This window comes from Podarcis filfolensis (genome assembly GCF_964270895.1).
Source record: "Podarcis filfolensis genome assembly, chromosome: 2".
NCBI classification, from domain to species: Eukaryota; Metazoa; Chordata; class Lepidosauria; order Squamata; family Lacertidae; genus Podarcis; species Podarcis filfolensis.
In genome coordinates, this window is record NC_139605.1 from 7,350,100 (window position 1) to 7,364,410 (window position 14,311).

Sequence of the window (14,311 nt, forward strand, 5' to 3'; positions counted from 1 at the left end):
CAGTGGCCTATCAGACATTGCTGAGAAGCTCACAAGCAGGGCATGAAAGCAATGGGCCTTGCCAGGCACTGGTCACCAGCGACTGGCATTTGGGGGAAGTAACTATGCACTGCATGATTCAATATTTGGTTTGCTCTCAATCTCCCAACCTTCTGATTCATTGGATATCTATGAGTGCTGGTGCTATATAAGAGAGGGAGACAAAAAGGATGGATCCTGCCCTTCTCCAGAAGCTCAGTGCAAATAAGTGAGAGGTCTGCTCCATGGGGGTGAGTGGGGACTACCCCACCAATCTCAACCTGCCTTCATGCCACCACCACTCACCTGCCTTCTGACTTACAAGTGGTGGTTCTTCTCCATCATTGTCTCTGCCTCCAGCTATCGTGGTGCTCCTCTCACTCCCACCAAACAGACAGCTGTCACATTCATTTGTTGATGCCAACCTTGAAAACCCTAAATGACATTGGCCCTGTATATCTAAAGGAGTGTCTCCACACCCACCGTCCAGACCAGATACTGAGGTCCAGCTCCAAGGGCCTTAAGAAGGTTCATTCAAGCATTAATACACTCAAGTGAGATTCCGTTTTTAAGTTGCTGTTTTTAATACTAGAAGCAGAATTTCAAGTTACACTAAGTTATTCTTTGGGCTTCGGTTATGAACTCAGGAAGAAAGGAAGGTGGGTCATGTCAAAGTACAAACTGGATATGGTAGAGAACAATAATTATGTTTGAAGAGGGAGGCTGCACTCCAGGAGACTCTACAGGTAGGGTTATCCCTAAAAGTTGTAAGTCAAGGCACTCTCCAGGCATGTGATACAATGATTACCTTTCATCATTCAAGATGAATGAAAAATTAAGAACAAACTTTATCTAAGGAGATACATTCATTCCCAAGGCAACTCAGGAGGAAAACAGTTATAAACATGTAAAGAATCAGGCAACAACATTAGTTTTTGTGGCCAGGTGTTCCTTTGTGTTCAGATCAGGCCTCAGCACAAGAATGTAGCATTTGGGAATGAAGATGCAGCCCAGAAGCCCAGCACTAGAAGCCAAGATAGAGAAGATCTGCACAGCTACCATGTATTTCCCCTTTGTGCTCAGGTAGGTGGGCACAAAGGAGACCCAAACGCTGCAGAAGACCAGCATGCTGAAGGTGATCAGCTTGGCTTCATTGAAGGCCCCAGGCAGCTTCCTGGCCAGGAAAGCCACCGTGAAGCAGATGGCAGCCAGGAAGCCCATGTAACCCAGGGCAGCATAAAACATGGCAACAGACCCTTCATTGCATTGCAGGGTGATCTCTCCAGCCTGGGAATGCCTGTCAGAGTCTGGGAATGGGGGAGAGATACACAGCCAAATGATGCAAATGACCATTTGGACACTGGAGCAGCAAAGGACAATGGAGTTGGCCAGACTTTTCCCTAACCATCTCCTCACCCTGTTCCCTGGCTTTGTGGCCAGGAAGGCCAGCACCACCATGATGGTTTTGGACAGCAAAGAAGATACAGCAACTGAGAAGATGGTGCTGAAGGCCGTTTGTCGAAGGAGGCAGGTGACTTTCCTGGGACGGCCAAGGAAGAGGAAGGAGGACAAGAAGGACAGCAGGAGGGAGACAAGGAGGATGTAGGAGAGGTCCCTGTTGTTGGCTTTGACTATGGGAGTTTCCTTGTATTTCATGAAGATCCCTACAACAAAGCCTGTGGTTAAGGACAGGAAGAGAGCCAAAGAAGTCAGGAGAATCCCCAAATATTCTTTATATGAAAGGAAGCTGATAATCCTCGGAATGCAGTGATCTCGGTCCTTGTTTGGATATTCTTCTTCTGGACATTTGGTGCAACGCTCTGCATCTGAGGAGGAGAAAAGGAATGGCTTTGGCTTTGCTTACAGACACATCCTATTACATGTCAAGAAATGCACTCATATGGGAGATATCAGAAAATGAGAATGTATTGTAAGAAAGGGAAGCTTTTTTGGTGCATTTCCTTATGCGATAGTTTTCGAGCAGTAACACTACTTTATTTCCATATTTTATTTCACTTTTAATTTGTAAACTGCCTTTCTACATTGCTATGCAGAAGGAGGGTTACAAGCTGAAGAAACAACAAAATACAGTGGTGCCCCGCAAGACGAATGCCTCGCTAAACGAAAAACCCGCAAGACGAAAGGGTTTTCCGATTTTTAGCGGCTTCGCAAGATGATCCCCCAGGGTCCCTTCCAACTCTAAGATTCTGTATGATTTCAGTATGCATGCTGCTTTTTCACATAAATGTAACCAACACACCTCACAACATGACTGCAATATAAATATACAACAATACATCATTGCAAGCATATTAATTCATGCCGACACTTACTATCCAAATATAAGCAACTTGCAACTCTCACACATTTAATTTGTGTGCATTCAGCTATCCATGCTTGGGAATAAAGAAATAAACAAACAAACAAGGAGGTAGAAAGGGGGCAGGTGTCCAGGGGAAAAAACGGTTTGGCAATCCAATGTTGGATTTTGTTGAATCCAGTGTGTTTTGACGATATGTGATTTTGGCTTATATGCACTATTCCTGGACCATAACCCAAGCATAAGTTGAGAATCACCTGTAATTCATTTTGATAATGTGGCAATGGTGGCACTTTCAATTCATCATGAAATAAACTATCAAGCATTAAAGCACTTTGATTGATATGAAACTCTGAATCCCTCCATTTGATATGTTGTGATCCAGTTTGGGTGCAGTTTTAGGGCAAATTAGCCGTATAAATAAACAGATGTGCCAAACCAGTCACAGTGATCCCCAGAGGACCATGAGGATTATGAAGGTCAGATGGTTGATCAAGAATCTGAGGGGAATCAGGCTGTGGTACAGCAAGGCATAGAAAATTATAATCTCATAGTGCCTGTGGTCATTGCAGAGTCTTTAGGCATTCATTGTCATCACTCATAATTTATGCAAAATGAAGAGAGATGGCTGGGTATCAACTGTCAAAACTGAATATTTAAGGATCAGGTGCCAGCTTTAGCTTTTGCAGTCAAATGTTCCTTTGTGTTCAGATCTGGCCTCAGTATAATTATGTAGCACTTGGGAAGGAAGATGCAGCCCAGAAGCCCAGCACTGGAGGCCAAGATAGAGAAGATCTGCACGGCTACCATGTATTTCCCCTTGGTGCTCAGGTAGGTGGGCACAAAGGAGACCCAAACGCTGCAGAAGACCAGCATGCTGAAGGTGATCAGCTTGGCTTCATTGAAGGCCCCAGGCAGCTTCCTGGCCAGGAAAGCCACCGTGAAGCAGATGGCAGCCAGGAAGCCCATGTAACCCAGGGCAGCATAAAACATGGCCACAGACCCTTCATTGCATTGCAGGATGATCTCTCCAGCCTGGGAGCTCATGTCAGACTCTGGGAAGGGTGGAGAGATTCCCAGCCAGATGATGCAGATGGCAACTTGGACACTGGAACAGGAAATGACAATGGAGTTGGCCAGACTCTTCCCCAGCAATTTCCCCACTCTGTTCCCTGGCTTGGTGGCCAGGAAGGCCAGCACCACAGTGATAGTTTTGGCCAACACAGAAGAAATGGCAGCCGAGAAGATGATGCTGAAGACCATTTGTCGGAGAAGACAGGTCACTTTCCCTGGCTGGCTGATGAAAAGGAAGGAGGACAGAAAGGAAAGCAAGAGGGAGATGAGGAGGATGTAGGAGAGGTCCCGGTTGTTGGCTTTGACTATGGGAGTTTTCATGTATTTAATGAAGATTCCTAAAACGAAGCTTGTGGTTAATGACAAGAAAAGGGCAACGGAGACCAGAAGGATCCCCAAAGATTCTTCATAGGCCAGGAAGGTGATAATCTTGGGAATACATTGATCCTGGTCCTTGTTTGGATGGTGATCTTCTGGGCATTTGGTGCAATGGTCTGCATCTGAGGAGGAGAAAAAGTGTTTTCATCTCCATCACTTATATCTCTAACTCTCTGTGTCATGCTGCATTTGGGGAGAAGATGATAATGTGGAGGAGGTAACAAAATTAGAATTTGTAACAAAGGAGGAAAATGTTAATTGATTTCTTTAACATGTGTATACATGTGTATCCAAAAGAGATAGATGTGACACTTTTCAATTTTTGTTTCCAAAATAACCTTGTGATGTAGGTAACATTGACAGGCAAAGACCTCCCCACAGAGGTGCACCTGGTGTCTTCATTGTACAGTTTTTGCTGTGCATGGAAGATATACCTGTTTACCTGGACTTTTGGATAATTGCTTTCAACTATTTTAGATATAATTGTTATATCCTAGGTAGTAAATGTAATTGGATTTATATTTCTTTTGTGTAATGCTCACAATAGGCCCATTGTTATTTTATATAGTTACAGTTTATATAGTTTATACAGTGGTACCTCTGGTTAAGTACTTAATTCGTTCTGGAGGTCTGTACTTAACCTGAAACTGTTCTTAACCTGAAGCACCACTTTAGCTAATGGGGCCTTCTGCTGCTGCTGCACCACCGCCACGCGATTTCTGTTCTCATCCTGAAGCAAAGTTCTTCACCCGAGGTACTATTTCTGGGTTAGTGGAGTGTGTCACCTGAAGCGTATGTAACCCGAGGTACCACTGTATAGTTATAGTTTGATCTGTTTATGGTTAACTGTTATAGTTTAATCGTTTTCATATAATTTCTTGTTTATTCTGTATCCTGCTATTATAATTATAAATGAACATTTTTTTAAAATCACTGCTGGTAAATTATTCTTAATAATTTTTTTAATTCACTTTCTTTTGGGTGTGCTTTGGTTCTTTGATCACTGAAGACATGGTTGGAAATAGCAACAGGAACACATAGTGCATAGTGCATGGTGAGCCCTCTCCCTGCTCCCTGCTTTGTACCCCAGATATAACTTCATTTCTGTCGTTCCTTTAAACTCACTTTCAGTAATTAATTAATGAAGGTGAATAATAATGTAGACACCAGGAAAGGATCCCGATTCAAAAATGTCCTCAGAATCTTCACAGAAGGAGCCTCTGAGTAAATCTCTAACCTGTTCTTATTCTCCCAAGGAATGTCCTCTCCCTTGGAGTAAGGTAAAGGAAAAGGACCGCTGGACGGTTAAGTCCAGTCAAATTCAACTATAGGGTGCGGTGCTGATCTCCACTTTCAGGCCGAGGGAGCCGGCATTTGTCCACAGACAACTTTCCGAGTCATGTGGCCAGCATGAATAAACTGCTTTTGGCACAATAGGACACCGTGATGGAAACCATGGCGCACAGAAACGCTGCTTACCTTTCCGCCACAGCGGTCCCTATTTATCTATTTATCTTTACCTTTTTTACCTATTTATCTATGTGTGCTGATATGCTTTCAAACAGCTAGGTTGACAGGAGCTGGTATGGAGCAACAGGAGCTCACCCCATCACGGGGATTTGAACCGCCGCCCTAACAATCAGGAAGCCCAAAAGGCTCAGTGAATACTGAATTTTATTATTTTGGTCACAGACCAGTTCCAGCCCACATACAATATCAAGGAAGTCATAAAACACAATAGGGATACATTTGAATTTGCAATTAGGTATAACAGGGACACTCCTGCCAACCTAGCAGTTCGAAAGAACACCAAAGTGCAAGTAGAGAAATAGGTACCGCTCTGGCAGGAAGGTAAACGGCGTTTCTGTGCACTGCTCTGGTTTGCCAGAAGCGGCTTAGTCATCCTGGCCACATGACCCGGAAGCTGTACGCCGACTCCCTCAGCCAATAAAGCAAGATAAGTGCCGCAACTCCAGAGTCGGCCATGACTGGACCTAATGGTCAGGGGTCCCTTTACCTTTACCTATAACAGGGAAAATACAGATATAGCAACAGTTAAAAAATATATAACTTAAAACTTAGTCACTAACATATAACCTGATTACAGAAAGGTAGCCGTGTTGGTCTGCCATACTCAAAACAAACAAACAAACAAATTTCTTTCCAGTAGCACCTTAAAGACCAACTAAGTTAGTTCTTGGTATGAGCTTTCGTGTGCATGCACACTTCTTCAGATACACTTGAAACAGAAGTTGCCAGATCCCTCTATATAGTGAGAAGGTGGGGAGGGGTATTACTCAGAAGGGTGGTGGGAATGGGGGATTGGCAGATAGCTGTGATGAGCCTGTTGACGACTCTTAACGACTGCAATAGGTCTTACAGGAAAAAGCAAGGGGTGAGAAGTTGAAAAATAGCTTTGTCATTTATAATGAGATAAGAATCCAATGTCTTTGTTCAGACCAGGTCTCTCCATGGTTTTAAGTTTGGTAATGAGTTGCAATTCAGCAGCTTCTCTTTCCAGTCTATTTCTGAAATTCCTTTGTAGTAAAACAGCTACTTTGAGATCTTGTATAGAATGTCCCGGGAGATTGAAGTGTTCTCCTACTGGTTTCTCTGTCTTGTGATTCTTGATGTCCGATTTATGTCCGTTTATTCTTTGGCGTAAGGTTTGGCCTGTTTGTCCAATATAGAGAGCTGAAGGACACTGTTGGCATTTGATGGCATATACAATGTTAGACGATGAGCAATTAAATAGTCCCGAGATGGTATGTGTGATGTTGTTGGGGCCAGTAATGGTGTTGTCCGGGTGTATGTGGCAGCAAAGTTGGCATCTGGGTTTATTGCAGGCTCTGGTGCCAGTGTCCGTGTTACGTCTGGTTGTAGTATTATTGTGGGTTAGGAGTTGTTTAAGATTGGGTGGCTGTCTGTAGGCAATGAAAGGTCTTCCTCCCAGAGCTTGAGAAAGAGAACTATCATTGTCCTTCAGCTCTCTATATTGGACAAACAGGCCAAACCTTACGCCAAAGAATAAACGGACATAAATCGGACATCAAGAATCACAAGACAGAGAAACCAGTAGGAGAACACTTCAATCTCCCGGGACATTCTATACAAGATCTCAAAGTAGCTGTTTTACTACAAAGGAATTTCAGAAATAGACTGGAAAGAGAAGCTGCTGAATTGCAACTCATTACCAAACTTAAAACCATGGAGAGACCTGGTCTGAACAAAGACATTGGATTCTTATCTCATTATAAATGACAAAGCTATTTTTCACCTTCTCACCCCTTGCTTTTTCCTGTAAGACCTATTGCAGTCGTTAAGAGTCGTCAACAGGCTCATCACAGCTATCTGCCAATCCCCCATTCCCACCACCCTTCTGAGTAATACCCCTCCCCACCTTCTCACTATATAGAGGGATCTGGCAACTTCTGTTTCAAGTGTATCTGAAGAAGTGTGCATGCACACGAAAGCTCATACCAAGAACTAACTTAGTTGGTCTTTAAGGTGCTACTGGAAAGAAATATAACCTGATTATATCATTTAAAACCTTAATCATTATGATAGCACAGCTTGTTCCCTAAGTTTTATGGCAATTGCACAGAAGTTTGCTACCCTTAACAGATCTCAGGATCCTTATCAGTGGTTTAGACCACAGCGTCACCCTTGTCACCCCGCCCTTGGAATCACCCACCTTCCTGAGTGGAGATTGTCCCTTCCGCACATGGAACACAAGAGTAGCAGCAAACTGGCTCTCCTTCTTGAACTGCCTTGGCATATCCAGGGTGGCAGCTTTCGGTACACCTGGAGCGAGGCACAGCCTAATAACCAAGACAAGGTGTATCAAGCAGAAAGTGTTAGGAGCACCTGTGCCGATGGAATTATTTCACAGAGTTTGCAAAGCATCCAGCAAGTTCCCTAGTCCCACTGACCTTGTCCATTTATTTCTGGGGAAGCACTTTTTTTTTTAAGAAAAGGGCATGGCAGGGAAAACCGTTTGGTGTTGTCAGGGAACTGCCATCAGCTCAGAGGCGAGAGATGGAGGGGCTGTTTAGTTATAGGGAGCCTCCGAAAATCTTGTGAAGCAGTTCATCTTCTGGCAAGGAGGAAAGCCCCACCTCCAGCGGAGAAGAGGTGAAGGGACCAGGGGATGCCAGGGAGAGCCTCAACTCCGAGCCTGAGCAAACCAGAGAGACTGGAAGTAAGCCCTTGCCAGCGCCCATTCTGCACAGTAGGCTTCTGCGAAGGGAGGGGCAGAAAAGGTTGGGGGTGACACGACTTTTATGCTGGGGTAGGTACAAAGACAGTCCACTCCCAGATTCTGCTAGCGATTGAGCCAGACATGAACTTACGACGCTCTTCACTGTAAATAGGTTGCACCAAGAATAAAGCCTTGAAAAGACAGGTCAGAGTCTTGCCTGTTTACTCTCGAGCAACCACACCATCATCTGACAGGTGTGTTTGCTTCTTTGTCTCAACTTTGTTATCTCTACCTTCTATACAGAGGACAAAATAAGACCAAAAAAAAAATCCAGAATAACAGCAATAAGAAAATAGCGGCAACAAACCACACTGATGCAATGCAGCCATTGTACATGCAATATCCTGAAGACAAGAATGTTAAAAATGATATTTTCAAAGGTGCTTTGAGTACTGGCAAAGAAGGGGGGATATCAACCTCTTTTCAGTATTCTGCTTTGTCCATTTTCCTTCTTCCCTTCCTTCTGATCTGAATAGAACTTCATACCAATTGCCTCTTGGAGTCTGAAATGTGGATTTGCTAAATTTAAGGATTTGAGCCATCTCCCATGTTCCTAACTGCTGGGTGCAATCTCCTGGGGATACAATTTGGGTGTTAGAGAAAAGTGGTCTACTCTGTTCCCTGGGAGAAAGAAAGAGATAAATGCTGGTTTTCCTCCCCAGATGAACAGAGAGGAACCTGGCTGGGAAATGCTGCTTATCTTGTCTCAGGATCCTGGGGCTCCAGTATTTCCTTGAGCGCCCCAGATTCCCCTCTGGTCTGTCTGGCAGCATTTACTGGGTTCTTAAGACATAGTTGGTCCACCTTACAAGGCTGTTGTGCAGCAGTTGCACTATGAAGACTGTAATCAGGCTGTCCTAGCCCCATCCCTCTGTTATATCCTCATACCTTGTTAAACTGCTTGGGCCACTCAATGGCTTCTGGGTTAATGGCGAACTTTAGGCCAGTAGAAGTCACTCTCTCCAGACTCCCAATTTTCACTCTAACACTGGACCCGTTAGGATACATCACCCAGTTATCAATATCAAAGTCAGCTGGCAGCTCCCCATTCTCATCCAAACATAGTCTGCCCATGGAAGTATTTGAACACTGGATTTCTCTTAAGAAAGGGTGAAGCTGGAATGACAGGGGAACATCAGCATCAAGAAAGCAATGTGGAAGACTGTGACCAGAATTTCCGTGTGCCCGCTCAGTCTGCATTCCAGGTGCTTAACTGTTGATGGGCAGCTTAAACACCCAGCGGATTGGGATATGAGATTTCATCCCTGATTAAGAAACCTGTATCTAACTTGCTAAGATGTATGAGACCGAATCAGATAAGTGTTGGAGATGTAATGAGACTGAGGGTACGTTCTATCATGTGTGGTGGACCTGTAAAAGGGTAAAAGAGTATTGGGAAATAATTCATAATGAACTGGGGGGAAATGTTTAAAAGTACTTAAAAAAAAACAAAAAAACAGAGTCCTTTTTGTTGAGGATAACTCAAGCGGAAATTCCCAGGTGTCAAAAAAAGGTTATTTATGTATGCCCCGACTGCAGACCGTGTTTTGTTAGCCCCAAAATGGAAAACAAGCGAGGTCTCAACTAAAGAAGAATGGCAACTTAAGTTGATGGAATATGCGCAGCTTGCAGAATTAACATATAGAATAAGAGAACAAGAACAACATACGTTTAGAGAAGATTGGAAAACGTTTATTGAATATATGGGGGGGGGAATTGTGTATACTTGAAAACGTTGGCAGCATTAAGATAAATTCAACAGTGTAAATAATTTTTGATGGATGTAATAATGGAATACTAAATGGTTTAGTTCATATAAAATATGCAGGGATTTATGTTGTGCAAAATGAACCATGGAAAGAGAGGAAGGAACTTCACTGATATTTTAAGGTTGTTTAAGTGAATTTTCTAAAATGTAAAACAGAAATTTAATACAAATCTCTCTAATGGTACCAGAGAGGAACCACAAGATATGGAAGTATCATATGACATAACCAAAGTGAGCCAAAATGTTCACCTTAACCAGAACCCTTACAAATTGGATTTCCTTCAGAAACAGGCAAGGAAAAATCTCGCTTGTAAATTTGATTCCATCATTGGGACAATGGATAGTTTGCAAAAAAAGGAAAAAAGGAAAAGGAAATACCTGCCATTGCCATAACCTTTGATGTTCCAATGTGTCTCCTCCATTCACCATTAACATCCACCTGGGTCTATATGAATATGCTGCATTTAAGGCCTGAGCCACAGCTTGAATATTGAGGTAAGCACTGTAGCTGTCTTGAGACAGGGCTGTCTGGAGCTCCTCTTGGGGCAGATCCTGCAGTTTCTCCTCCTCTGCACATCTTGTCCAGCCTCTCACAGACAGCACATGTTTTGAATATGAACAATGAAAAGCTTCCTCCCAAAATTGCTGAAGAAGATGGGAGCCTGGTATGGAGTAGGCCCTTCTGCTGCTACTGATCTTGGTTTTCATTACAAAGGATAAAGAACCATGAAAGTGCTGGAAGATATAAGGAGGATAAGACAAATTCCAGTCGATGTCCTGAAAAGCTGTTGTGATCCAGACTTTTGGCCCAATTTGTTTCCCACGTGCTATTTGAATTGCAATAATTATAGCTGAGCTCATTTGAGTGGTTATGTAGCAAACACATACATCGACTTGTCTCCAGGTTCCATATGGTTCATTTGAGCTGAACATTTTAATTAGATCCTTTTCTGGAAATCTTTTGGACAAGGCAATGCAAATCCCGCTGCCAATCAGCAGAGGCATTAAGTCACTCACAAATCTTCCTCCAGCATCATTGTCCGGAGCAAGGAGGCCGATCCACGTCCACCCAAAATGCAGGAGCAACTTGACAATGCCCTGATATTGAGCTTCTTCTTTGGGGACCATCCGGTAGACAAATGGGGACTGGGTTTTATCTTCAAGAACCTGAGCCATGAAGGCAAAATTGACCTAGTGAGAAAAGAAAGAATTAAAATCGTAGAATTTTGAGGGTCATCTAGTCCTGCGATGCAGAAATCTCAACAAGATCATAATAGAAACTGATAGTGATTTGCTTTACTTCCAGGAACATATCCTTATTAACCTGAAGTGATTAATATTGAAGAAAATTTGTGCTGGCTGCGACTGGGATAGCTCAATAAGTAGAGCACGAGACTCTTAATCTCAAGTCTGCTGCATTATAGGGGGTTGGACTAAATTAGCTTTTCAACTTTCCAACTGGATGTATGATGGTATTGTAGTCTGAAACATCTGGAAGGTGCTAGGTTGGTGGAGGCTGAAGTTTGAAAACAAAAAAAAGCAGTTTTCTCGTTTTTAATGCCCTCTCTTGACTTCTCTGGAAAGAAAGGTGTAAAAAAAAAGTGGAATTTTATTTATCCCTCCATGCTGCCACCCTACCTACCTGTGGGATTTTGTAGATGCTTAACATGGATGAAATCTGCTTTGAGATTGCAGAATTTCCCCCTTCAAGAACAGCCAGCAGGTTATTCTGTTTCCCACAGTTATAGTTCGGAATATTGCTTTCCACACCTGCAAGCAGATCTATCGTGGCATCAGAAGTTATCCTTTCATCTAAATGGTTCTCATAGAGGTTGTAACCCAGGGTGATGTTGGGTAAGATCCTGGGATTACTGTTGATCTCCTGGATGGTGAACAAGAATGACAAGATTCGCCAGTACCTGCTGGCAGACAAACTGCAATAAATCAACCAATTTTGAAGCGTTAAACTGCTATTCACCATTTAACAAAAACAAACATATTTGTTCTGCAAATAATAGCTTGTATGTATGCACGCATTTTATTTCTTGAATTTATATCCCTCATTTTTCTCCAAAGATCTCTGCTTTCTCCAATAATAATTTGGGGATATGTGCTCCATTGCAGGAGCTTAGAAGTGCACATGGTCTTCAAAGAACAAAACTGAGTAAAAATGAACCCCATCCCCAACCCCAAAGTTTGTAAAAGACTGGGAAGTTGCAGCAATGCTACTTGCATGGTTTTGGCTGCTTCAGAGAGTGTCTGCATAGATCCCCCAACTGTTTTTCAAAAGTCAACACAGGGGTCAAGCAAGGGCAAGTCCTTTGCCAATGATGACCACTAAGTTGGGAACTAGGAAACAGGGTGTCTCCTTGGTCATTAGAAATCATTTGAGTGCAGGTACCAAACACATCAACCAATAATAATAATAATAATAATAATAATAATAATAATAATAATAATTTACTATTTATACCCCACCCATCTGGCTGGGTTTCCCCAGCCACTCTGGGCGGCTTCCAACAAAAGATTAGGAATACATTAAAATATCAATCATTAAAAGCTTCCCTAAACAGGGCTGCCTTCAGATGTCTTCTAAAAGTCTGGTAGTAGTTTTTCTCTTTGACATCCGGTGGGAGGGCGTTCCACACGGCGGGTGCCACTACCAAGAAGGCCCTCTGCCTGGTTCCCTGTAACTTGGCTTCTCGCAGCGAGGGAACCGCCAGAAGGCCCTTGGAGCTGGACCTCAGTGTCTGGGCAGAACAATGGGGGTGGAGACGCTCCTTCAGGTATACTGGGCCGAGGCCGCTTAGGGCTTTAAAGGTCAGTAGCAACACTTTGAATTGTGCTTGGAAATGTACTGTGAGCCAGTGTAGCTCTTTCAAGACCGGTGTTATGTGGTCTTGGCGACCGCTCCCAGTCACCAGTCTAGCTGACGCATTCAGGATTAGTTGTAGTTTCCAGGTCACCTTCAAAGGTAGCCCCACATAGAGCACATTGCAGTAGTTATGAATGAAATCTGGTCGGCTGAAGGGGTGTGTGAGAAAAAGCTGAAAAATTATTTTTCATATTTTGGACATCCAACTCTCCTAATAAGGAAGTCTTCTGCTCTGTATTATGATATGTATTTATTTTATTTAAAGCCTATTTCTCTTTCTTTCCAGCCAAAAAATGTCACTCAGTGTATTAATTTTCTTAAGACAGTCTGTCAGGCTCATAATTCAAAAACATATGACACGAAAGGGAAAAGGTGGAGATGGAGAAGGAAAGCTTTAATTTAGCGAAGAGCAATTTTCACATGGTCTACTGTCTACTGGCAGATTATTGTAATTATGTGGCATAGTGTCAAAATAAAATAAAAGTAAAATAAATAGAAACTTTGCACTTTGGAAATTGCCTGAATTTGGTGTCACCCGCACCTATCTACCCAAATTGGAATAATATTATGCCTCATTTTGATCCCTGATCTTTTGCATTATGGTGTTGCCAGAAGAGCACTTCCTGCAAAACCCAGGGAAGCTGAAAATGGAATGGATGGCTGGGAATCTATTGCTGGACTCCAACTCCCACCAGTTCCAGCCCAGCCAGCAAGGGATGATGGGAACTTTACTCCAACAATGTCTGGAGGGTCACAGGTTCTGGAGCTTTGAATGGGGGCTATTTGCCTGGTTTAAAAAGCAGCCATTGGAGAGGTGATGGAGAAACACGACATCCATCTGCATAGAATTACTTACCCCTTATCCCTGGTTAAGGGGGTCTGGGAAAAGTTGTATGGAAGTTTTCCGAAAAAATATTTTGGAGATACAATCCCACTAATGAGGAAGTTTCCAGGCCGGTAGTAACTGAGTGCTTCATGCTGGTCCTTGATCAGATTCAAGGGGCATTTTGCTTCCAGGTTCCTAAAGACTCCATGGGGCATGATTAGCAACAGAAGCAGCAACAGAAGCAGCAGCGATCTCATTCTGGCCCTGCCTTCTACATCTCTCATATCAGTGGCTCCTCTCACCTCCAGTGAAAGCAGATCAGAAGAAGCAAGCAGCTCTTCCAAGACCAAAGCTGCAGTGGTTTTACTGATTTGGGTGTTGTTCTGCTGTGACTTCAGAATTATGTAACATCACACATGCATATCCCCTGCCCCCTCCTCTCTCCTGCTTCAGATCTTGACTCAGTCTCAGGAAATATTCTCTGCACTGTCTTTGCTTTCCAGGCACAGTGCAATTAATGACATTGCTATCAACACTCTTGTTGATTCTGATGCCAAAAAATATCTCTCCAGCTCTTACAAGAATAAATCACTATGATTTTGATAATTATAAGTTGAAGAAGTTTCGCATCCACAACTCCCTGAAGTCTTATATGGCTTAAGGGGCAGGTGTACAGCTGGAGAAAAGCGTGTTTGTGATATGCAACTCCAAAGTTTTGAGTCAAGGAAAGGGGATAGGGAGAGTTTGACCTGAATTTTGCGCACAAGTACCTAGGGAGAGGGATGCGGGTG

The 14,311-nt window shown here is 43.2% G+C and overlaps 1 protein-coding gene across 1 annotated transcript; it reads right to left on the reverse strand.

The window, feature by feature from the left end:
* Positions 1–3,001: 3,001 nt before the first annotated feature.
* On the reverse strand, positions 3,002–13,735 carry LOC310758097 (vomeronasal type-2 receptor 26-like; the record flags this gene model as incomplete). The annotated part of the gene is made up of 6 exons (XM_083604034.1): positions 3,002–3,912; positions 7,485–7,611; positions 8,940–9,167; positions 10,198–11,010; positions 11,462–11,753; positions 13,551–13,735. 6 exons carry the CDS (start codon positions 13,733–13,735, stop codon positions 3,002–3,004), a joined length of 2,556 nt encoding a protein of 851 aa, XP_083460160.1.
* Positions 13,736–14,311: the final 576 nt, after the last annotated feature.